At 45.4% G+C, this 26064-nt stretch overlaps 1 protein-coding gene across 3 annotated transcripts; it reads right to left on the bottom strand.

The window, feature by feature from the left end:
- Positions 1–9: 9 nt before the first annotated feature.
- On the bottom strand, positions 10–24181 carry LOC119811588 (tripartite motif-containing protein 6). Of its 3 annotated transcripts, none has more exons than XM_038325506.1 (9): positions 24106–24181; positions 19259–19778; positions 18725–18820; positions 17441–17671; positions 14604–14626; positions 13278–13378; positions 13014–13040; positions 12450–12729; positions 10–184 (listed from the first exon to the last, which is right to left on the bottom strand). In XM_038325506.1, the coding sequence occupies exons 2-9, from the start codon at positions 19679–19681 to the stop codon at positions 157–159; spliced, it is 1209 nt and encodes a 402-aa protein (XP_038181434.1). In that variant the 5' UTR covers positions 19682–19778; positions 24106–24181; the 3' UTR covers positions 10–156. The 3 variants fall into 3 exon arrangements, with proteins under 3 accessions (XP_038181434.1, XP_038181430.1, XP_038181425.1); XM_038325502.1 differs by lacking the exon at positions 10–184 and adding an exon at positions 21807–21974 and having other exon boundaries at positions 10257–12729; positions 24106–24178; XM_038325497.1 differs by lacking the exon at positions 10–184 and having other exon boundaries at positions 10257–12729.
- Positions 24182–26064: the final 1883 nt, after the last annotated feature.

Genomic DNA, 26064 nt, shown 5'->3' with positions numbered 1-26064 from the left:
CCTACTTTCTCTTGCCCTAACTTCTGAGCCTTTTCTTTTTTACAGACTGCTGGATGGCTAGAAAGATTATGAAACGACGGTATATCAGAAAGGCGACTTAGAGGAGCGCGGTCACTTCGTATCCTTCAAGGGGAATGATATGATGGCAAAAAACACTTAATTTTCAGCTGTGAATAGATAGAATCTGAAACAAAGAACAAACCAAGTATAATTTGGTGAATAGACAGAAATACTCCAGAGGAAGAATGTAGTTGCAGCACAGGAAAGAGCAGGGACTGAGGCAAAATGAAGAAAGAATGAGAACCTCAGAAAACACAGTTCACACAGGCCTTAACCTAGCACTGTGCAGAAGTGCAAGCTACCAGCACAAGTCCTGGGATCTGCAATGCACACTGGCATGGGCAAGGTCTCTTTTCTTCCTAAAATTTGGCCACAAAGTACAGTGTTGTAGTCACCCTGATTGGGAACTGACAAGTTTGGGAGTTTCCCTGCTTCCGTTATTAAAAAACAAAAACCAGCTGGGCAGTGGTAGCACACGCCTTTAATCCTAGCACTCAGAAGGTAGAGGCAGATCTCAGTCAGTTCTAGGCCAATCTGGTCTACAGAACAAGTCCCAAGACAGCCAAGGCTACAAAGAGAAACCCTGTCTTGAAAAACCAGAAATGAAATTAAACTAAAGTTTAAAAATCATATATTTCAAATCAAGATCTCACTAAGAACAAGAACGAACCAAAGCCAAAAACGGCAGAAAGGAAAGAACTGAAGCTGCTGAGATGGAAGCTGGACGGGTAAAAAGAACCAGGTAACCGGAGTCTTTGAAAGGGCGAACTGGTCGAACACATCTTAGCCAAAGGAGCCGGCAGAATGAGAGAGGTGGGTGCATATTATCTGTACACCTTGTATAAATGCACACCATGTAAAAGAACAAAAGACATCATTCTTAAAAGTTAACAAAAGCTAAGAAACATTAAAAGATGATGCTCAACCTACTGTTGATTAGCCTGCAATAAAAGAGAAGCTTGAAAAGCACTAAGCAGTGTGGAGATGTGGTTCAGTAGCTAAGAGCTCTTGTTGCTGCTCTTTCAGAGGGTTCACTTGAGTTCCAAGTCCCCATAGAGCGGCTCAGAACTCTCCATAACTCATGTTCCACAGGATCAAACCCTCTTCTCCAAAGGCACACACGACACACACACTCTCTTTCTCTCGTCTTCCCATCCTTTCTTTTTATTATTTTCTTAAATTTGTATTTTGTTTGTTTTGTTGTTTTTTTTCTAGACAGGGTGTGTGTGTGTGTGTGTGTGTGTGTGTGTGTGTGTGTGTGTGTGTGTAGTTTTGGCTGTCCTAGAACTAGCTTTGCAGACCAAACTCGTCTGGAACTCACAGAGATCTGCCTGCCTCTGCCCCAAGTGTTGGAATTAAAGACATGCGCCACCACCACTCAGCTTAATTTGTAGTTTTGAGACAAGGTCTCAAGTAGCCCGGGCCAAGCCTCAAGTTGGCAGGACAACCAATCATGACCTGGAACTAACTTCTGATCTTCCTGCCTCCACCTCCCGAGTGCTAGAATTATAGACGTCTACCACACCCCATACTTTCTCCTGACTGCATATTTGTTCTCTGTAATGAAACGCCCTCCAACTCCTCACAGTGCCTCGCTGGATTCTTTCTCTAACTACAGCAAGAATCCAGAGACTCTAGGTAGAGGTCTCTTATGAGCTCACTACCTTCGAGACCTCCCCAGCCATGTTCTCACTGGGGCAACTCCCACACCCACGTCCTAGTCCTTTCTCTGCAGCTCCTCAGGTATGCAACATCTTCCTCTCAGTTCAAAGGAAAACGGACCTGTGGTAAAGACGTCAAATTCCTCACTCTTTTTTATTTTATTTATTTATCTGTTTATTGAATTTTCTTTATTCCTCACACTCTTAAGATTCTACTGAAGTTTTATAACTCTGAATACTGAAGTTGAGAAGCCTTAATCTTCTAAACCTGCGATTCTGAGCCAGAGGCAGGCGGATCTCTGTTAGTTCGAGGCCAGCCTGGTTTACAGGGCTAGTTCCAGGACAGCTAGGGCTGTTACACTGAGAAACCCTGTCTCCCAAGACCAAAACAAAAACAAACAGACAAACAAACGAAAACTCCAAAAAATTCCATAGAATCAGTTACTTCTTGTATTGTCTAAAAGTTACTTAATTTTTTTATTGCTATACCTAGGTAGAGTGTAAGCTTGTATATTTATTTCATAGTTAGTAAATACTGAGTGGATGCTTATTACACTTAATACCTGAAACGTGCTTTATTTCCATTGACATTTTCATAAAAAAAATAAACAAACACAGAAATCCAGATTAACTTCTGTGTTTGGCCATGACTAAACTCTGTCACTACCAGAGGCATCTCCAACAGTCAGGTGCAGACTGAGAACAAGGCAGGTGATGGGAACTCTGAAAAGTGAGGGTCTTTGATAGTGGCAGGTGTTGAACCCATCCATTAAGGTAAAAATGTCCCTTTGTTAGCCTAACAGGGGGATACACAAGGTCAACAGACAGAGAAAACATCTTAGCAAGAGTGTCAACAGCACTGGCGGCTCTCCTCAGCAATAGGTAGCTCTTGTTAACTAGCTCTGAGCAAGGTAACAAGGAACTGACTCAACCTTCAATGTGAAGATCCACACACTGGGTGAGAACCAAAGGCAGGTGAGGACGCCAAGGTCACTTAAACAAGGTTGGAGGAGGCACAAGTTTGCAGTCCTGGCTACTTAAGAGGATCATGCAGGATGATATCTGAGCCCAGAAAGCCAACCTGCCTCAGCAAGGCAGTAAGACAAGTCTCAAAAATAAATGAATGAATACATTTTTAAAACAATCAGTGTTAGGTAAAAACAAATAGTCTTAAGATTGGAGCACCAAAGCTACAAAAGCTAAAAAGTTACACAGGGTTGTCCAACTTGCTGTTCTCAAGTCGGTCAAGGGCTCAGGATGTTAGAAAGGTCACTGATAACCCCTTAGTGGGAGTAGGAGGGGAGTAGCGGCTCTCCTTAGTCCAAGTCCCTGAAACTATAGTAGCTAGTAGGGAGAGGGAAGAGCAGGGAGAAGGATCACCCAGAAGAGGAGTTAAAGGAGAGGTAGGGTTCGTGAGATCCAGACCTGTTTGCGAGGCAAGCCCCAGAGAAAGAAGGGTTCCTTCAGAAACGAGGCCCTCCTATTCAACTTTCAAGTCGATTCCGCCCCAAACTCCTTTTGTCCCTTCAGATCACAATGGTTTCTGCGAGCTAAACGATCTTCCCCAAGCTTCACTGACTTCTCTCCTCCCCGGGTCTCCCTCCCTCAGCCCTGCACAAACTTTCACACACACCTTTGGACCCTCACCTCTAGGCCCTCCAGGTTGAAGCGGTGAGGAAAAAAAGCCAGGGGCAGCTCAGCACCCGGGTTCAGCCCACCAGCAGCCCCTCCCTCTCCCGACACCAAGAGAAAAGAAACTGAAACTCCGGACCAGCAAGAGCAGGATAGAGGAAGAAATTTCTGGGCAAAACTCTAGGCCGCCGATAGAGGGCGATGCAGCAAACTTGGTGATTGGGGAGAACGGAAGAGTTGATCCAGAGTTGAAATTTTCAGTGGCCAAGTGCTTTTTGGTGATTGTAACCAAGGGTGTCGCTGACATCAGGTAGGCAGGGGCCATGACCAGGGAAGAAGATTCCACACAGTAAGAAGGCAGCAAACTTGGGAGAGGCAGGAGAAGCCTTTGTTAATGTGTGAGCCGAAAATCAAACAAATGCCCGCCGAGCTTTACAGTTTCTTAGCCTTTTCCACGCCCCGCAGCGGCGGGAGGCAGCAGCATTTCAGCTCAGTGGCTCTCTGAGGGTGGTCTTGGAGTTCCTTAGTCATTAAAGGAAGTTCAGGGAGGCAGGCTCACGGGAACAGAAATCACCAAAGACAAAGTTTGCAGTCATTAAAATGCACAGGTGTTCCTGAATAACACTAGGTTGTGAAAATAGGATCTGCGGCATGCCCTTTGTCTGTGACAATCTCAAATACACCCCCCCCACACACACACACACGTACACCCCCAAGGCATAGTGTTTTTTGTTTTTTGTTTTCCAGACTGGGTTTCTTTGTAGAACAGCCCTAGCTGGCCTAGACCAGGCTGATCTCAAACTCACAGAGACCATGCAGTACTAACACCTCTAACACGGGGCTACATAATGGTTTTTAACAAACAGTCAGAACTCTTGGCCTACCTAGGTAAAACCAGTTGACTCAGTTCTAGGCTAGGGTTTCTCTTAAGTAACCATAGTATTCTATCTATTCTCTTTCCCTCTCCACTCCCCCATCCCCGCACCATCCAAAGAGCTGTGGAAGCTGCCAAATGCAGACAGCTCTGTCTGGATACAAAGAGTGACCTAGTCAACCGGCTCATCAAGAGGGACACTTCTCCTTGAAGAGATGGAAATCATTACAGAAAACCACAACCAATGTGGAGTCCAGTTCCAACTGATCTACAAAACACTCCTGTGCTAAGGCTCAGGGAACATAGCTGAAGAGGGGAAGGGAAGATTGCAAGAGCTGGAGCACCAAGGAGTTGGCTATGAGACTCTCTCCCCAGGTAGCATCAGCTGCCCCACGTTTCACCATCATGACGGTGTGAGCATGAGCTCAACAAGGAAGATACCAAAAATCCAAAGGGGAGAAGGTTCTGTGTCAGGAGGATTTCGGGGGTGAGGGTGGGGAGGGATGTCGGGACAGGACACATGGACCGGACACACAGACGGGGATGCACAAAGAGGCTAAGAGTTCATTCAGAAACCACTGATGAGTGTCCTGACCCGGAATACCCAAATTCCATACTTCAATGTGAAAATAGTTACTAAAATTCTTACAGTAATGGAACAAAGAAAATAGTAAATACATTTTTTTGTTTGTTTCAAGGTAGAGTTTTTCTGTGTAGCCTTAGCTTCTCTTGGCTGTCATGGAACTTGCTCAATAGACCAGATTGGCCTTGACTGTAGACCAGATAGGCCTCGAGCTCACAGAGATCCTCCTGCCTCTGTCTCCCAAGCCCTGGGATTAAAGGTGTATGCCACCACCGCCTGGCCTGATGACACTCTTAAGCCTTTTGCTTGGTTAGGAAACCAGTGCTGCTTCTTATGCAATGAGCACAAAGACCTGTGCAGAGGAGGGAGTACACGGCTACTGACAGGGCTAAAGGGGACCCCAAACTACTTGACTGTGAATTGTGTAGCATCCCAATGTTGTAAAGCTCCTGGTAGGGGAAGTGGGACACAGCTTCTTCTCCAAGGAGGCAGTTTTTTGTGTCTGCACGCAGGGCTTGGTACATTAGTATCCCAAGGTCAAGCTCTGACTACAATGGGGCTCCCTTTTTTCTACAAGATTGGCTTCTGTGTCTCCATACATGGTAACATACAATCTGATTGGGTAGCCTAAACTATCAGGTTATGGGCCTAAAGATGTGAAGGGAAGGGAGCATGGCAAGGCTCCAGGTGAGCACTTTGGCTAGACACATACAGTTTTCAGTTCTCTGGAAAACCCCACTGCGCCACCAGCCTTGCAATGCTCACTGACGTGCCGATTGACCAGCTTTGCCAAGGCACGGTGGGAATTGTAGCTTCTATTTTGACTTTTGTTGACAACGACTAGATGTCACAGACTAGAATGGAAAAAGTATGAGAAAATAGTTGTGGAATGTAAGCAGAGAGATGGGGGCTCTAAGAGAGAAAACAGGATTAGACATCAAGCCTGAGGTAACAGCATTGGAAACTGACGAGAAGAAACAGCCTGTCAGCAGTGTGGCCTGAGCTGCAGCAAAAGGCTGGACATGGCCAAAGATGAATCTAAACTTGAAGAGATAGCAATGAAAATTCTCCGTAGTAAAATGCAAAGGGGTGAAAAGAATGTATCTGGGAAGCAGACAGCTCCAGAGGCTACGTGCATCATTGGAATGTTGCAACCAGGATAAAGATGGTAAGACAGGAGAAGAAGTACTGCAAATAGCGAGGCAGTGGTAATGGGGCAGGGCTTTAATCCCAGCGCTCAGGAGGCAGAGAGAGGAGAATCTCTGTGAGTTGGAGGCCAGCCTGGTCTACAGATCTAGTTCCAGGATAGGCTCTAAAGCTACAGAGAAACCCTGTCTTGAAAAACAAAAAGAAGTATTTTAAATAATGGCCAAGAATAACAAAAATTAATGTCAGACACCATATCAGAAGTCCACAAAGCATAATAACACCCAGCCAAATAAATTTTTTTAAAAGCAAACAATAGAGTTGTCAGGGAAGAGAATATCCAATTAGTTGGTGCAAACAGTTGAATATAGGGCCTTGCGCATGCTAAGCCTCTCCTTTGAGTTCCTCCTGAAATTAATTTTTAATTATGTAGTGCTGTGCCCAGATTATGACCCCCAGAGAGAAACCACCAGAGAGGCCCAAACTGTAATAAGCAAGGTTTAATCAGCATAATACAAACATGTTTGGAACTCATCTCCATCCCCGTTGTAGTGAGGTAGAGAGAGGAGTTGTATCTCTTCTGTGGGGTAGGCTTTTAAAGGCATAACTACAAAGAGACTCTTTGAAGCTACTTTGGCATGGGTACAAGGACTTTTGCTCCCTCCCATTCTGCTAAGCCAGCTTTCTCCTTGTTCTTAGAGCAAGGCTGCTGTTCCTTTAGTTAGACCATCTTTATCAGCCTGTACCAGGTGGCTGGCTGGGCTGAGCTAAGTGACCTTGTGCTTGGAATCTCCCAGGTGGGGGGGGAGAGGGGAAGGCCACGATCTTCCTGGGAAAACATTCTGCTAGGAAATTTCTTCTCGCCCCTTTGAGAATAAGGGGTGAGGGTTCCACATGTAGTATGTCAGTAAACTAAAAAGAGAAGCTATTAGGATAAGAAAATTTTTGCTTTAAAATTAAGATTTATTTACATTAAATTATTTTATAACTTAGATAAAATTTAAATCGCCAAAAAATAAAAAAATTTAAATCGCCTTGTAATAAAGTAACTTTTTCAAATAATACATGTGTTGTTGGGACCTAATGGAGTCCTGGCCTTCCTACTCACCTCCCCTGTTGGTAACCTTTCTTGCCCTTGTTGTTCTGGGTTTCTGAGAAACTTGCAAGTTCAGTGCTCTCAGAGTTGTTTACCAACCCTGCTTCCTGAGTATGTATTGCCTTGGCCCTTGGCCCTAACCGGAGGATCCTGGGATGAGGTCTCCATCCTGTTGGCCCACCTGTCTGGGTTAGGAATGAAACCCCTTTGGTGATGTACAATAAAGGCTTCTGATTCTGCAACATCCATTCTGCATGTTCCATTAATCCTGACGTCCTTCACTTGGACTCGGAATCCAGGTTGTGCTGGCACGGCAATCTGTCATTTTTTATTGAAAAATAATTCTTTTAGGGGCTGGAGAGATGGTTCAGGAGTTAAGAGCACTGGCTGCTCGCTGCTCTTCCAGAGGTCCTGAATTCAATTCCCAACAACAAGGTGGCTCACAACCATCTATAAGATCTGGTGCCCTCTTCTGGTGAGCGGGCATACATGCAGACAGACACTATACATAATAAATAAATCTTTTTAAAAATTTTACTGTCTCGAAAAACAAAAAAAAAATTTATTTTATTATTGAGAAAGGGTCTTACTGTGTAGCCCCTGGCTCGTAACCCCTTATATAGACCAGGCTGGTCTTGAGTCCAGAGATCTGTCTGTATCTGCCTCCCAAGTGCTAGCATTAAAGTCATGAGCCACCACACTTGGCTCTTGTTTATAATTATGTATGTATGTGTATTTGTATGTGTTAGTACACCAGAATGCAGAGTCCAGGGAGGCCAGTAGAAAGTGGCAAGTCCACTGGAACCAGCTACAGGGTATTGTGGGCTTCTGGATACACGAATGCAGGGAACAGACATCAGGTCTCTGCAGGAGCAGCAAGCACTTTCAGTTGCTGAGCCATGGTCCCTCCAGGCCATGCGCCTAATTTTGTTTGCCACTGATATTTGCTGGTGCTCAGACTGAAAGTCAAGGTCGTCCTTACACATGCTAATGTGATCTGTCTGGGAACTCTTACACCACACTTCTTAGAGAAAGCTAATATGTATTCTAAAAATGACTAGTATGTTAAATTGCAGACAAAAGCAAGGATAAAATGACAGTACTGGGCTACTAGGTATGAACTAAAATTAAAAATTATCCAAATATTCTATTAATTAATCTCTGTAATACCGTAGAAGAATATTATTACATGACACGGGAGGGGCAGATAGAGCCTACTTGAGGCTTGATATAGATGAATAAAGCCTGGAAATAGACCCTCCCATACATGACCAAGTCGGCGGACAAAGGGTCATTTTCTGGATACTTCCTTGGAGCTTTCTAGGCTTTCAACAACTGGTTTTGTAAACACTGCTTCCATGCAGTCAATCCACATTTTGCACCATTTATGAAAATTATGTCAATGAGGATTGTGAGGTTAATGTAAAATCTAAAATTATGAAATATACAGAAGAAAACTAAGAAAATAGTCTTGTTCGTGGATTTAAGACTTTCATTCTTTTCTTCTTGTCTTTATTTCTTTTATAGTTTTATTTGCTTTTATTTTTCATTTTTTGAAACAGAGTCTATGTAAACCTGGCTGCCCTGCGACTCACTATATAGACCAGGCTGGTCTTGAACTCAAGGAGTGTGCCACCACACACAGCTAAGCTTATTTTTAGAGACAGTCTTGCCCTACCTATTGTTTGGGCTGACCTTAATACTCATGTTATACAACGTGGGAGACAGAGGCAGATGGATCTCTGTGAGTTCGAGGCCAGTCTCGTCTACAAAGTGAGTTCCAGGATAAGACAGGACTGTTACACAGAAAACCATCTTGAAAAACCATAAAAACAAATAAGAAAAAATAACATCTGTTAGTATTTGTTTGATGTATATTTCAGAGGAGCTTAACTTAGGTGAGACTTCTGCCTCAAGAACCCTCTGGATAAGGTTAGGGCTGAATGCTTGCTCTAGTCTATTTAAGCAAGACTTCTTGAGGCTTACAGAATTTCTTTGGTGTCTAGGGTCATTTTCTGAACACCTCTTTGGAGCCATCAAGCCAATTTAAGGTTTAGGAGTTTGGACTAACTCCTGTGGTGTGGACTTATTTTATAAGAAAAGTAAACAAGAAAGGAGCAATACTTGGGCAGAGCAGTGCAGGTCAGGATGAGGAACCTGCGCCTGGCTTCTGGGATGCCATACATGAGATATGGCCCAGACCTGCACTAGGCTTTTTCCAGAGGCAAAGTCCTCACAGTAGAAATGTTTTCCAGGCTCAGGCTCCTCTCCAGCCATCTCCTGGAAGTTTAGGTTTCCACCAGTGTTCAATGATGGCCTTTTCTGCCACACCCGAGGGTGTCTGGAGAGATGGCTCAGTAATAGGGTATGTTTTCCTCTTCCAGAGGACCTGAGTTTCATCCTTAGCAGCCATGTAAGGCAGCTCTCACCTGCCTGGAACTTCAGCTCCAGAGGATCTGATTCCTCTGGCCTCTTCACTCACACAAACGCATACATATACATGATTAAAAATAAAATCTTTTTCTTTTTTTTTGAGACAAGGTTTCTCTGTGTAATGGCCCTGATTGTCCTGGAACTCGCTCTGTAGACCAGGCTTGCCTTGAACTCACAAAGATCCACCTGCCTCTACCTCCTGAGTGCTGGGACTAAAGGCGTGTGCCACCACGGCCCGGCTCTAAAAATATAATCTTAAAAACAGGGAAACTAAACCAAACCTCAGAGTACAGGAATGGTGTGTGGATAGATAGGTCCTCCTATGCACAGGTGCACCTTCCAGTCTCCCTTGGTCCTAGGGATCCCTCAAGGACAGGGAGTTATCTCAACACAGTTGTCTGGTAGAAGTGTAATCAGAGCCAATGTAACTGAAAATTTCCCAACATCTACATTTTAATTACAGTAAGCGGGGCAGTGGTGGCTCATGAACACTTAGGCAGAGGCAGATGGACCTGAGTTTGATGGATCTCTGCCTGATCTACAGAGTGAGTTCTGGGATCGCCGGGGCTACAAAGAAACCCTGTCTCATAAAAACAAAAATACAATGAAAGCTTCATGTGGCGGCTCATGCCTGTAACAGCAGCAGTTGGAAGGCTAAGGAAGGAGGAGGCCCACCACCATGGTTCTGAGGCTAGTCTACGCTACATGGTTAATTTTGGAATAACCTGCACAACAGATCAAGAAGAATCTATCTCAAAATAAAACAAACAGTTGAAGTAAGTAGTGAGCTTTATTTAAAACAATATATACAAAATATCATCACTGTAATACAGTTATTAGTGCAATTATTTTTTATCGCTTTTATGGAAATCCACTTACAGTACACCTGAGAGTGCTCCAAAGTCACTCCAGGCCCTCGGCTGCAGCGTCAGCTGTCCCCCAACAGGGATTTCTCCCCTCACATCTATAACTTTTTTAACTGGAACTTGAACCTGAGCGTAAGTAAGCACTCTGAGGTGAGAGGACGAGGTAGTATAAGCCTGTAAACATAGTAGCTCGGGATGCCGAGGCAAGCTTAAGGTCAGACTAGACTTGATTGCAAGTTCGAGGCCAGCCTGGGCAACCTGGTAAGACCCTGTGTCAAAAGAAACAATAACAAAAAACAAACAAAAAACTGGGGTTGTCAAGCTAGGATGCCAGCCTGACATAAGCCCTGAGTTCAATCTTGAGCTCTACAACAGAAAGGGGAGGTGTTGCGGAGCAGTCCCTTACACTGTGCATAGATATGTCACCATGGCTGATTTAATAAAGAGCTGACTGGCCAATAGCTAGGCAGGTCTGCTGGGGACAGAGAGGACTGGCGAAGAAGAAGGCAGAGCAGCCGCCAGATGGAGAGGAAGCAGGATGGAAAGTACAGAGTAAAGGTAACCAAGCCGCGTAAAAGAGTGATTAAGTTATAAGACCTAGTTAAGAGCCTAAGCTAAGGCCGAGCTTTCATAAAAAGTCTCCGTGTCATTTTTTGAGAACTGATGGCTCAGAGAAAAATCTGTTTACTGAGAAGAGCGGCAGGAGGCCAGAACACATCACTGTGAAGTGGCTACCACAATTTCTGCCTCCTCTGATATTATAACTGGTGTGGGGAGATCGTTATCTTCTCCCTTTCCAGCACATTTTCTGATTTTGATCACTACTCTTAAAATATTAAGATAAAGCCTATTTATTATGAAAACAAAAGCTATTATCTCTTCTTGACGCCATCAAGACTAAAGTGATCAGAGGATTTATTATTTTTTTTTAATCAACGGTTAGTTTGTGGGGTTTTTTGGTGTTGTTATTTATGAATGGAGAGTTTGGTTTAAGCACCCAAATCCTATATATACATATATAATTGCCTTGTCCATTACTACATTTTGTATAACTTGACAGATACTACAAGAATGCAAAATTAGAGGCAATTTTGTTTATAAATATAGGCAAAAATTGAACCTAAACAACAAGTCAACAAAAATAAAGTATTGAATATAACACATAATAACGGTTTACTTAGGAATCAGTGGTGGACTCAACCGAGACAAATCAAGGTAGCTGGCCCAGGAACAGAAGAAAAGGGACATACAATTACCTCAGTGATTACAGAAGAAAAAAATCTATCGAACTCAATGTTTAGTATAAAAACTCCTATCTAATTTATACAGAATGTTTTACATTCCACCACAGATATCAGTTTAAAAAAGTCATCAAATACCATGCTTGGCCAGTTGTTGTGAGACAGATTTGTAATCTGTGTTTGGGAGCTGAAGCAGAAGGACTAAGTGTGTGTGGCTAGCCGGGGCTATTGATGGATACTATGTCTCGAACAACACCAGAGCAAAACCATACGTAGGCATCAGGACTTAGGAGGTAGATACGGGACAATCAGTTCAGGGTCATTATCAATTACACAGAGTTCCAGAACAGCCCAGGCTATAGCCTGCTTCAAAACTAACAAAACTCAACAAATCAAAAGTCAACACTTGCTAGGCGGGCCTTGGTGGCACACACCTTTAATTCAAGATTCGTCAAGAGTATTCATATGAGCAGTGAGAGGCCTTCCTACAAGAACAGAGAACAGAGGCTCAGAGAAGAAACTCGTGTGTTCGAAGGAGTCTGCTCAGTTGTGGGCAGGGGCACCAGACCTCTCAAGAGCTTGGGCGACGCAAGGTCATTGGGACCACACAACTACAGGGATTGAAATAGGGACAAAGGGCAGTAGGAAAGTAATACTTAGAGAAGGTATAGATGGGCAAGCCATGGTTTGTAACATTATAGAAGGAGACAGTGCCAGCCTCATAGTCTAAGAAAATCCCTACGCGGCGAGGTGGCACTGCCATGGACAGCAGCAGGGAGGTGGCGGAGTCCTCATAGGCTCTGTATTCGTGTTTATGCTGCAGCCCAATTACCCAGTATCCGCTCCGGGGCTGATACCTGGAGTAGGCGCTCTGCTTGCTGGGATATTGGCTGAAAGAGAATGCGGGTTCCACCGGGTTACTGCATACACCCAGGATCCAAGCCGTCTTCTTGGTCACGTCCACTTCCCAGTAGTATTTTCCTGAGGAGAAGTGCTGAGAGCCCAGGACACTGCAGTCGTAATGCTCTTCCAGACAGGAAGACTCGGACAGCTTGGCACCTACAAACCTCATCTGTCTCCGGTTCTTAGACAAAACAAGATTTAAATTGGCCGTCTGTGGATTCAGGGTCACGTCCACTGTAGGAGAGGGTACAACAGCATCAGATGAGAATGGGCACATGGGTCCTGTGACTCTCAGAGGAGAGGAAGCAGATGAGAGTGGGCACATAGGTCACGTGATGTTGAGTGGAGAGGACAAAGGAAATAGTGTGTGTGGGGGGGTGGACGGACGATGACCTAGAATTAGGTGGTAGAGGAGAGTATGGACACCTAAGACCTGAGGGAACATGCGAGTCGGTTGGGGAGAAGCATGTGAGAGGCTGACCATGCACCAGTTCAGAGAGGCCATGGATTCTACTCACCCCAGTAGCTCTGGACGTCTGTCAACTCTGTAACAAGACGAGTAAAACATGTTAAAGGGAACACGAGGTCTCAGGTCTGACAACTGAGAACAATGGGGATTCAGAGAAGGCACCCACTGGTTACTCTGTGTCTGGTCACTCCGTGTCGCCTTCAACATCTGTGTCCCTCTGTGACTTCTCTCATAACTGCTATTCTCCAGTACACCATCTGCCCTGTTTCTCCCCACTACAGGAACCCCTCATCCAGACTCTCCCCAAACTCACCTCGAAAGACTCGCAGCATCTTTTCCAGGTCCGGGGCTCGAAACAAACTTCTGAGCTTGGTGGGGAGATCTTGGGGCTTCCTCAGAGTCCAGAACTCACTCCTGGTGAGGGCACACTTTATGAGAGCTTCAAGGGTGCGTCTCCCCACCCCTCAGAGCCACTGATGAACTAAATCTCAACATTCTTTCCTGAGTAAAGTCAGCGCTCTGCAGAGGGTCCTGCACTGGACTATCTGCATTGGCTTCAGTAAAAGCGAACTTGTTAAAGCCTCATTTTGTTGCTTCTCTAGTGTAAATTCCATAAGTTACAAAGTTTCCCTTTCCTCTGTGCCCTAGGGACAGCGCCCAACTGAGGAGAACTGAAAGAACTCCAGTGGCTGTGGAGTCCTTTGCTACATCTAAAAAGGAAACAGTGTTTAAAAATGTCAGTGCTGAGTTGGGCAGTGGTTGCGCACGCCTTTAATCCCTGCACTTGGGAGGCAGAGGCAGGCAGATCTCTGTGAGTTCGTTCGAGGTGAGCCTGGTCTACAAGAGCTAGTTCCAGGACAGGTTCCAAAGCTACAAAGAAACCCTGTCTTGAAAACCAAAAAAAAAAAAGTCAGTGCTGTATCAGAATGTCCACTAGGGGGTACCAGAGATGCCCACACCAATCAGGAAAGAACCCTGCTGCTGAGGCTAAAAGAACACCTGAAAGGAAGGGCTTGCTTCAGCAGGGTGTGTGGGCTTAGAATTCAGGGACAGAAACCCAGGCTCACTGCCTAAGAGGCCTGAAGGTACTGTGTCCCTGGGCAACTTTAGATGTCACCTCGGTGGATGACTCTATAGATTCAGTGTTAATGAAGAGAAGTTGTTCTGTCCCAGGGCCAAAACCATTCCCCTCAGGTCAGGTCTGGGTTTTTACTGGAATTGACATAAAAGGAAAATGTAAGCACTAGGTCAGAAGACCAGGACTGAAAAGGCAGGAGAAGGAGGGAGTCACCGCTGGCATCGGAAATGCCCATCTCAAGCCTCGGGCAGCACATGGATGGTGATTTCCCTCAATAAACAGCTAAGAATGATGTGTATTGAGGCAGCTGTGACTAGGAAAGTCAGCATCAAAGGCAGGTGGAGAGGTTGGTGAAAAAGGGAATCTGGTGACAATCCTGGCTCCAGCTAGTGTCCCCTTCCCATACCGATTCTACCACCATGGATGCCAGCTTACTCCCTTATCTTTGAGATCCCTAAATTCACATGCAATGCAATATACCTGTCTCAAACCTACCCTGCCCATGACTTTTCCCCTTCCCACAGGATAACTCTACAGGGCCAAGGGAATTAACTCACATACCTTTTTGTGACATCACTCACATCCTAGGGAGAGAAAAGACAAACGGAGTGAAGGATTATGTCTTCTTCTCATTTGACCACCCGTCTAATGACAAAAACCCCCCGCAAAAAAAAATCAGTCCAGTTGCGACAAAGTATAAACGAGAACTCGGAGGAAGTCAGATATGCCTGTGATCCATGATCTTAGGAGGTTGATGCACAAGTATATGTTTGAGGCCAACCTGGGTCACATAGCAAAGCGTTCTCAAAACAACTAAACAAGCACAGCTGGGCGGTGGTGGCGCACGCCTTTAATCCCAGCACTCGGGAGGCAGAAGCAAGTGGATCTCTGTGAGTTTGAGGCCAGCCTGAACTACAGAGTGAGTTCCAGAAGCCAGGGCTGTTACAGAGAAACCAAACAGACAAAAATAAAAACAACCTCTATCAGAGCAGAATTCCTGAGGACCCATGCACAAGTTTTTTTTTTTTTTTTTGGTTTTTCGAGATAGGGTTTCTCTGTGGCTTTAGAGCCTGTCCTGGAACTAGCTCTTGTAGACCAGGCTGGTCTCGAACTCACAGAGATCCGCCTGCCTCTGCCTCCCGAGTGCTGGGATTAAAGGCGTGCGCCACCACCGCCCGGCTCCATGCACAAGTTTTAAGTTCCTTCATTTTTTGTAAGTTTTATTTGTTTTTTGGCAATGCTCAGGATGGAAACCAGGACTTCACGTATGTTAGACGGATGCCCCAGCATGGAGCCATCCCCTCATCGCTGTTTGGAAAGCCATGTATGTGTAGCGCCTGTTACTTCACACAGCACCTGGCTTTGCGGAATGACAGATTAACATCTACCCTTGAGACAGTCACAGGTTTTATTTTTTGGTTTGTTTGTTGTTTTTTGAGACAGAGTTTCTCTGTGTAACAGTCTTGGCTGTCCTAGAACTGTCTGTAGATCAGGCTGGCCTTGAATTCAGAGATCCACCTGTCTTTGCCTCCCCACTGCTGGGTCTAATGGGCTGCGCCATTGCTACCCAGCATTGAGACATCCATAGGTTTGAAATGTGGTTTGCTCTCAAACCCATCCCTTAGATGAGATACATGTATGCACGCACGCAAACATGCATGCATGCACACACAGGGGCCCGGCTCCAAACACCTGTTAAGTATCTGCTACCATAGTGGAATTCTACTAAGGGCAGAGAAAGGCTGGTGGCACAGCCCTCTCTGATGGGAACCGCAGACGGCCTAAGGCCGGCACAGCTGCTTGACGAGGACCCAGCAGAGCTGAGCTTCATGATGGCCACCGTGTCACCCTTGGTTTTCGTCTCTACCTGTTGCATACCTGGGAGACTTTTAATTTGTACAATTTGGAAATATTGGTTTGATGGAAATTTTATTATGACTAATTTATGCCTTCTCCAGGAACACTGCTTCTAACGTTTCCCCAGCAAAGTCCTGAACATGCTACCCCTCCCACTTTAGGGAGACATCCTTATCTACTTCAAGGTCTTCCATACACCTTGGAAGTTGTGACACACAGAAAGAAACCACACGTCTCTTTACGAGCTATGAGAAATTTTTGAAATTTCTGTCCCTGTACTTACTCAGGAACAAGATAGTCAAAACAAATTACACTTAAAAATGTCAACAAGGTCCGGTGGGGGCTGGAGGAGTTGGCTGCAATTCGGATTGCCAGTCTCTTCCCACTACACACCCAGCCAATGACATGGCATGTACAGCAACAGAGTTAGAGTAGCTGAGGTCACCATGCCAGAATTTGAGTAACTGTAGCAGTTTGGGTCTGAGGATTTCCCTTGGGCACGCTGACCGAATAATCACTCACTATGCCCAGACTGGTTCAAAGATTTTGTTTTGGTCTAGCATCCCTGAGACAACCAAAAGCTACCAGTCTGAGAACAGGCATTCATAGGCCCCCGATTCTTAAAAATTGGGTTAATGGGCTAATTAATAAAAAACGATAACTCTGCTCATCAATGATGTCAAAACTTGAGGGGAAATAATTGGAAATGATAACTCTGTTCTGTCATCGTTTATTAACGACGGACAGATGAGCAAGAAAAAAAAAACCACATGTCCGAAACTAAAAGTATAATCTATTTTGGAACAACATGAATCTATCTGCCCTTGCTTACTGAATTCTTTATAAATAAAAAAACGCTCTGGCTGCTAAGTCAGTCAGGGCTGCAGGTTCTCCTGGCCATCCTGCCGGTTCCCCTTCCTCTACCCTTACATTCTTTGCTAGGCAGGACCTGTCTTCCAGGCAGGCTGGTTAAGTGCCGATGCTCTAACTTGATTTCTGCACGTTTTCTCACGAGAAGACTGAACAAAAGCATCTTATCAATTGTCATTACAGCAACAGAGACATGAGCTGTCTGGTGAACAGGGTTTTTAGCTGGGGTTAGACATTTCTTCTCTGGGGACACAGGGCAAAGTTAAAGGTCTTTGGAATGCCTTATCTGGGGCGATACTGTTGAATTCTGGTGAGAAGGGGCTAGAGGTGCTGAGAAATTCCCTACAACACACAGAAGAGTCCATTATAGCTGAAGTCTATCTGTATTAGAATGTCAGTTGTCCCAAGACTGGTTAAGGCCCCTGGAGAGCACTGCTGGAGACAACAGGTCTTCACAATTCCAGATAAACTTCTGAGCTACTCTTGACTAGGAATCAATAACAATGGGGCTTTCCTTAGCATTTGCATCTGACCTGTTTTAGACTTTAGCCCTTGGTCCTCCTCATAGTTCTATAAAAAAGGTTAGAAGAAACATAAAGGAATCTGTTTCTTCTCCTTTCCATCATGATGGTCCTAGTGCCACACGAGATGGAAATGTCTGTGAGTCTCACCTGCAGCAGCTCCACTGTGGACCCCTGGCAGCGGTGCTCTAGGTCGGAGATGAGATCCTTTAGTGACTGGCTCTGGTGGATCAGGTCCCCCTCAGCCTTCTCTATGATGCTCAGCCCCTTCCTCTCTTCTACTTCTAGTTTCTTCAGTTCCCTCTGCTCCTCTCGGTCCAGGATGTGCCGCAGCTGCTTAAATTCGGTCTGGATCCGGTGTCTCTCAGGCTCCACCTGACTCTTCAGCACCAGAGAAGAAAAACAGGCTGCTGACTGCAGGCCTAAGGGGTCTCCCTGGGGGAGAAGGGGCAGGAACAGGCTGCACACTGCTTTCGGGGGGCCTGCCCGTCTGAGAGTGGAGGAACACAGGTCTGCAACACCTGTTCTCAGCCCTTGGCTTCAGGCTGCTCTGTCTAGGTCTGGAGATACAGTCTGTGATGCTTGGGTAGTTTAGACTCCAGGAAGCCTAGGTAGACTCTTAGGCTTCTAGGTCAGCCTGTACTTCCAATTTTGAGCCCTGAGAGGAATTACCGGCTCACAATTAACGTACCTTTTCCAGGCAGTCACACTGGAAAGAAGATTTAGAATTATTATTATTAATTTATGTATTTATTTTGAGGCAGGGTCTCTCTCACTATGCTGCTCTGGATGGTCTGGTACTAGCTCTGTAGACCAGGCTGGCCTTGAACTCACACCCACCTGCCTGTCCCTGCCTTCTGCCTGGGAAGCCATTCTTTCTCATATAATTTCCTTAAAAACCTGGGAGGGGCCTGAGAGATGGCTCAGATGTTAAGAGTACTTCTTGTTCTTCCATAGGGCCTGGGTTTGATTTCCAGTACCTAATGGTGGCTTACAGGTCCCTCTTCTGGCTTCCTCAGGCACTAGACACACAGGTGGTATACAGTAATATATGCAGGTGAAACATCCATACACACGAAAAAAAATCATAATAAATTAATAAACAATCCAAAAGAAAACTGGATGGACTTTTGACATGTTACCTAACTTCCACTCCAATTCCCCTAAAGAAGGAAAAGAATTAGCCCCGGGGATTTTTTGTTTTGTTTTGTTTTGTTTTTCAAGACAGGGTTTCTCTGTAGCTTTGGAGTCTGTCCTTGAACTCAGAGATCCGCCTCTGCCTTCCGAGTGCTGGGATTAAAAGCGTGCACCACCACTCAGCATCCAGGGGAAGTTCTGTGCAGAAGGGGAAAACACTGGGACAGGAGGCCCCGGTCCTCGGCTCCCATGGTCACTTTTGTGGTCCCATATCACTTCCAGGACAATGCTACTTGCCTTCCAGGATTCCCTCTTCTCTTTGATAATAATTTTTAGCCTCTCAGCTTCCTGCTGCTCCTTCCTCAGCTTCTTCAGAGACTCCTGGAACAGCTCCTGGAAGGAATATAGCAGGCAAAAGAGGGCTCAGGGGAAGCTTGCCTTGGCTTCAAAGAATGTTCTCTACACAGGGAATGCCAGGGATGGGTTAGACAGGCAGGCAAGCAAGAAGACAAGATCGGCAGACAGCTTCTAGTTCAACTTCTAAGTCAACAAGTCATACAAGGAAATCTGGGCTTCAGTTGGTAGTGTTTAACTAGCATGCAAGAAACCCTGGACATCTGTAATCACAGAACTCGAAATAACTGGCACTAGGACTAGAAGTTCAAGGTCATCTTTAGCTGTTTAAGGTCATCTGTAGCTCTGCAACCAGTTTGAGGTTATACTGAACTACCTGGGACCTTGTCTCAGAAAAGAGGAAAACAAAACAAACAAAACCTACAAAACAATTAGAGGAGAATGTGGTGTAAGGGCGAGCCCCAGACCTGCTCCCACCTGGTACTCCTGGACCACCTCCTCCATGAGGAATGTGTGGTGACCACGGTGCTCCTGAGATCGCTCACAAAGCCAGCAAATTAACTTCCCGTCCTCCTTGCAAAAAAGCTGGAGTTTCTCTCCATGAAAAGCACAAAGAATGACCTCTGGCTGCTTTCCCGGGCCCAACACGACCTCTTTGAGCCTCTTCACTATGGTAGCCAGGTGTCGGTTAGGCCGGAGGTTCCCAGGCTGGTAGGTGGTCTGGCACACAGGACAGATGCTCTTCCCTTCTTGGTTGAGCCCTGACTTGTCACTGTACCCTGTGATGCAGGCCTGGCAGAAGCTGTGACCACAGTCTATGCTCAGGGGTTCTGTCAGGAGCTCCAAGCAGATAGGGCAAGTGACTTCATCTCGGATGTCCTCCAGAAGCGCTGAAGTCATTGTAGCCACCCTCTTGGCTCCTATCTGCCCAGCTCTGACTGGTAAACCGTGCTTGCTTGTAGAATCCAGGTAGAGAGCAAATGAAAAAAAGCACAGGCTAAGGAAGGGGAGAGAAAGGAACAGTGCTGTTAAAGCTGAGAAGCCAGACAAGAGGGGAAACAAAAGGCCTCTCCCTTCAATTCCAATGCTTTATCTGAGCTCACGTCCAACACCAACTTCCCTTCTTACTACAAAGCTTACTGTTTCCTTCACCTCCTATTGCACAGAAAGATAAACAAGACACTGGAGAGGTCTTATACAGAGACCAGCCCACCCAAGCGTGTTTTCAGTGTTAAACATAGTAGACACATAACTGTGCCAGGACTTTTGGATTTGCTGTTCCCCTTGCAAGGGGACCCTTCATTCTGGTATCTGCACCTATGCCTTCTTCCCTGTTGTTTTATCAGATGGCAACTGTTCTGGCAAGTTCTCACTGGCTTGCTTTTCTCATCATCACATGGTTATCTCTGATGGTCTGAGAGATCCGAGCCTTTTGTTTTCTGTTCATGGCTGTACCCACGGAAGCTGGCATAGGACCCTCCTTTAGTGGATGACCTTTCTCATCAGCCTTTTCACCTCTGGCTGTCACTGTGCCTGCTCTCCAGGACCACAGCTATCTAAGCTTGTTAACACATCGACTCTCCTCTGCTCTACTCAGGCCTCTTGCTCGGTGTCTTCCCCAAAACCCAGAGACAGGAATAGCCACAACAGGCAGAGGAGACAGGTTTTACAACTAACACGCTCCCCCCCACTTTACTGTGTATGGACGTTTTGCCTGAATGTAGGTCTGTGCACCGTGTACATGCCTGGCGCCCAGAGGTTAGAAGAGGACATTAGATCCATGGGAACTGGAGTTAGAGACAGTTGTGAGCTGCCATGTGAACGCTGAAAACCAAATCTTAGTCCCGTCTGAGGAAATATTACTTTTATTTCAGGCAAAACCATTCTTGTAATCCACTATTCTCTTGAGAAAGTCTCTACCCATGAGAGAATTTGTGAGAAGACTAAGTGGCAAAGGAACAAGCTGTAGTCTACTCATACGATGTTATATTACGGTCAAAAGATAAAAACTACAGGAGCTGGAGAGAGGCTCGGTGGTTAAGTGCACCGGCTGCTCCTCCAGAGGATCTGACACCCTCCTCTGGCCTCTGAGGGCACCAGTCACACTTGTGCACAGACATACCTACAGGAAAATACTTATACACATAAAACTAAATAATTAAAAAAGACAAAATTAGATGTGTATATCCTCCCTGGCACTGGGGCTGCATTCAGGGCCTACTGCGGGCTCTATCAGTCAACGACGCCAATGCCTGTTTCTGTAAGTCCGAAATGAGTTTATGCACAGTCCTACAATCCAATACTAATCTGGGTAGAAAATGGCTCCCAGGACTCTGCTTTACCACCTAGGCCAGCTGTTTACATCCAGAAAAGAAAGCAACACGTGAAGACTGAAGTTAGAGACAGTCAGATTGGTTCTGACATTTGAGACGGCTTATACAGCTGCTTCTGATTGGCAGACACTTGACTACTTGCTGCACAGATAAACTACAATCTGTTTACTTATTAAGCTAGGTTACAGTTCACTATGTAACATGAAATCCTTAAACCGAACTTAAAACGCAGACTGGCAGCTTTCGGCCAAACTCAAAAGTGACAATTACATAAAACTGCTGATAAATGGAGGAGCATTTGAAAACACACCAGCAAAGGCAGACCCAAGGGTTCCAGTGGGGATGAACTGCACACCAGAACAAAGCAGCCAGGAGTGTAAAGGCAACGCTGAGGAGCGCCAGGACTTTGCTGGTTGGTGCACAGCTATGGATGCCAAGCAGAGCTGTGCCAGGTGTGGTGGAACTCTCTGTGCAGGCTGTGAGCATTAAAAAAGACCTGCAGGGATCTGGGCGGTGGTGGCATGCACCTCAATCTCAGCAGAGCCAGCCCCGTGAGTTCAAGACCAGCCTGGCCTACAGTGCAAGTTTCAGGACAGGTTTGAATGCTACCCACAGAAACACTGTCACAAAAAAAAAAAAAAAAAAAAAAAAAAGATGTGTGGCGGAAATTAGTTTGCTTCAGAAGCACTGACCTTTGCCAAGTAGATACAGTTCAGGGCAGGAAGACGGGGGAAAGGAGCACCAACACACAGACTGATACTTAGATCAGAAGTGCTTGTTGGAACAGAAGCTCTGCAGATACTAGAATGTCCTTCAGAACAAAATCAGTGACACTGGGGTCAACGCTGGAGACTCAGACACTGAACAAGAAAGGCAAGGGGAGAAACTTGTCAACCAGGCTGGCCTTGAACTCAAAGATTCATTTGCCTCTGCTTCCAGAGTGCTGGGACTGAAAGTCTGTGTCACCATACCTAGCTAATGTCATTGTTTTTACCTTTATGCAGGCCTATTATGTGGAACTGATCTCACTGCACTCAATGGACATGAAATTGGAAAATAATTAAACATTTCTGAATTGGCCTTCAAAGAATGCTTATGAATTTAAAAACTTGTTGAACATCAGAAATTCCTAAAATACTACCCTGTACAGGTTATTCTACTTAGTGCTAAAGAATTCGTTACATTCTTAAAGGGTAGAACATAATTTCTGCATATCTATTAAATTTGTGGTATCTCACCTGTAATTCCTAATGTTAAAAATGTTGATTTTACCGTGTTTAGACATAATACGTAAGCGGTCACACCCTTTTAAAACATATACTGTAAGGCATATTTAACACCCTACTACCCACTTTGGTATCTTCTGTTTGAGATGTACCCCAGGTTGGTCAGCCACTCACTACGTAACTGAGTATAACGTTGATCTCCAGATACCCCTGCCTCCACATCCTGAGCGCTGCTGTGATAGGTGTGCATGTATCCCACTGCATCATCCCTGCTCTTCTCCCTTTCTTTGATGCTGGGGAGCTAGACCAGGGCTTTGCGTATGCTAGGCAAGCACCCTTCGGTTGAGGCACACCCCCCAACTTCTTAGCATATTATCTCCAAAATTGTTCTGATTGTGCATTTTTTCTTTTTTTAAAAATATTTATTTATTTATTTGTTTATTTATTTATTATGTATACAATATTCTGTCTTTGTGTATGCCTGCAGGCCAGAAGAGGGCACCAGAACCCATTACAGATAGTGAGCCACCATGTGGTTGCTGGGAATTGAACTCAGGACCTTTGGAAGATCAGGCAATGCTCTTAACCTCTGAGCCATCTCTCCAGCCCATGATTGTGCATTTTTTAAGTTAGGCCTGGGATTTTTCAATAGTAACGTCGTTTGAGAATTGATCACACTTATTTAGAACTCTACCCCAGTTAACTCTCACCAAAACTCTAGGATCCACACATTATATAGCTCTGCCCATGCTATATATTAAAACTGATTAACACTTGAAAGCTAAGTAACAGGCTTAGGGTACAGTGTCCAGGTGTCAGCTCCTGCAGTATAGCTGTGACTATTCTCTTGGGCATGCTTTTCTCTCAGCATGAAATAAATGTCCCTTTGCTGCACTGGTAGCTTAGCTCGGGGCTGTACTCATAGCTCTAAGGAGGAGAGTGAAAACAGGAGCTCGGGTTAACTACCGGGCAGCTGGGTTACACCTCAAAAAAATTTAAAATCAGAGTCGATAGATTTTACATACATGCTGATAAAATACATCAAGACAATTCTCCAGATTTCAGCGAACTCATTTATAATAAAACGCATATGATCACCTCAATGTCCCCGGCCGCCTCAGCCAGAGGTGACTCGGGAGAGTAACGGGGCAATAGGCATCCCCAGAGAAGGTCCACAGAAGAAGAGCACCCTGTGCCAAACATCTGCAAAGCACATTCGGAAGCCTTTAATTAATTCCGAGGGCCAGAGGGCCTCGCTTAGGTCTTTTCCCAACTCCGCCCAGCTTGCCTGGGCTTCCTCAGGAGAGGCTCCAGGGCTTCCAGGTTAGACTGGTTGCAACCGGTGCTGACCGGGGCGGGGCCGGCCGAAAGGCTCACCTCCCAACTCTTCCTGGGAGAAGTGCGGCCTGCTGCGGGGGATGGGTGCGGGGTGGGGGTGGGGGAATAAACCTACTTCCTGGGAAAGCCGGGCTGGAGCCTGGAGGGGGAGGGGATGCTGACCTCTGAATCCACTCGGGACCTCAAAAGGGAAACTTCCAGAGTAGAGTGCTTTTGCCTCCAAAATCCAGGTTCAACGCCCGCCTTTAGCCCCTTACACAATCTAGTCCCATTTGCAAACGTGCCTCTTCGATGCTTCCCAAACTCAAAGCTGTAGTCCCGCACAATTCCTCCACGCGTGAACCCCAACACAATCTTAAGGTGGCACAGACTCTCCACATCAGTGGGATAGCAGCGACTGGTCAGAAAAATGGGTTTGTTCACCAACCTGGAATCCGTGGCCTGATCAGTGCCGAGATTTGCACGCAGCCAGTAGACAGTTCACTCCAGCACGAGAGCCCGACTCCAGGCAAAAGGGGCGGGGCTGGCGGAGGAGGAGGGGCTGCCTCTGCGCTGGCTGGGAGGGTCAGAAAGCCAGGGAGCCTGGGGACTGAAAAGGGCCCTAGACAAACCTTAGGAACAGCAAATGTTGATGCCTATGAGAACACTATCATTTGAGACGTAAACCTTCGACCGTCGTGGAAGTGTTTAACACATCTGCTCTCTCTATTAATATATTGAAATGTCTAAAGAATAAAAGGTCTAGCCATAGCCGGGCGGCGGTGGTGCACACCTTTAATCCTAGCACTCCAGACGCAGAGACAGGTGGATCTCTGTGAGTTCAAGATCAGCCTGGTCTACAGAGCAAGTGCCAGGACAGGCTCCAAAGCTACAGAGAAACCCTATCTCAAAAAAGCAACAACAACAAACAAGTCTAGTCACATAATTAAATTATGTGCCATTTAATGTATTTGATATATCATTTGATCACTGTATCAGAGGTAGTCATATGATGTATCATTAAGATCTAACAACTTCAAATTACCACGTGTGTATACATACAGAGACATCTGTACATCTATTATTTAATGCACAGAACCAAGAGACCATCTACTTTTTAATTGAAGGTTTATTACACATTATGTATACAAAACTTATGGCATTTAGAAACTGGGCTGTAGATAAAGATTTTACTAAAGGCACGGAAATTCTGAAAAGCAAAAGAATGCTAAACTTCCCGACCACCACTGGACTACCAAGATAGACAACCTGAGTATCACCTGATCTTAGAGAGTGAGGGTAGGGGAAAGACTTGAGGAGGAACAGCAGATGTGGCTCAGTTGTGGAATTTTTGCCTAGCAAGCAGAAGTCTACAGACTGGGCTTTCTGGCTCACACTTATAATTCAGCAGTAGGGAGACTGAGGCAGGGGATCACTCTAAGTAAGGAGTTTATGGTCAAAGCACTTTTTTTTTTGAGACATGGTTTCCTCTCTGTGTAGCCCTGGCTATTCTGGAACTTACTACCTAGACCAGGCTGGTCTTGAACTCAGACATCCACCTGCCTCTGCCACGAGAGCTCCTGAGTAGTACTGGGATTAAAGGTGTGTGCCTGTCTCCAGGCACTTTTAAGAATCATAGAGAAATAGAACATAGAAGATATGGCTTTGAACGTCTAACATACATGGATCAATGTTATTTTTGAGAGTGATGTGATATATATGTCTATGAACACACACACGCGCACACACACACACACACACACACACACACACACATATATATATATATATCCCAGGCTGACTTTGAACTTGCTATGTAGTTGAGAATGGTCTTGAATTCCATATCATTCAGTTTCTGCTTTTGTAGTGTTGGTATTGGAAGAATGCATGACCTTACACAATGCATGCAGTGTTGCGGACTGAACCTAGCACTTTGTGTTTCTGGGCAAGCACCCCATCAATAGGGCTAACCCCTAGAAGAGATTGATGACCAGCACAAATAAGGGTCTTATGGAAGAAAAATTTGGCAAGGTCTCCAAGTCAGGAATGTGAAGTCAAAAGATCTCAGAATTGTGGTTCTTCCAGATTCCTGTGTTTTATACTACCTTGATTGCTCCAAACTTGGTTGTCGAGTTACATAAAAACTGGTATAGAGCCTTACTTTGCCTTCTGGTATTATCTGTCGGGGTTCTCTGGCTGCTTTATTTATTCAAATTCTAAATCAAGTCTCAGAATTGTAGCTTTCTTACTATTTTGTTCCATTGTTGTTGAAGGAAGACCTGAGGCTTTGCTCTTGAGCCACGCACACAACTTTTGTTTGTTTGTTTATTTTGGTTTTATGAGATAGGGTTTCTCTGTAGCTTCGAAGGCCTGAACTGGAACTGGCCTTGAACTCACAGAGACCTGC

The sequence above is a fragment of the Arvicola amphibius genome, chromosome 1, assembly GCF_903992535.2.
Source record: "Arvicola amphibius chromosome 1, mArvAmp1.2, whole genome shotgun sequence".
Lineage (NCBI taxonomy): Eukaryota > Metazoa > Chordata > Mammalia > Rodentia > Cricetidae > Arvicola > Arvicola amphibius.
Note: the sequence above shows the minus strand (reverse complement) of the source record. Positions and strands in the feature narration are given on the sequence as shown.

Coding starts and splice junctions, on each gene's coding strand:
- LOC119811588 (XM_038325497.1), bottom strand. CDS start 19,681: ATGACTTCAGCGCTTCTGGAGGACATCCGAGATGAAGTCACTTGCCCT. Junction 17,672..18,724: donor AGAAGAGGGAATCCTGGAAG/GCAAGTAGCATT, acceptor CTGGTGCTGAAG/AGTCAGGTGGAGCCTGAGAG. Junction 12,730..13,013: donor AGACGTCCAGAGCTACTGGG/GTGAGTAGAATC, acceptor CCTCTCCTACAG/TGGACGTGACCCTGAATCCA.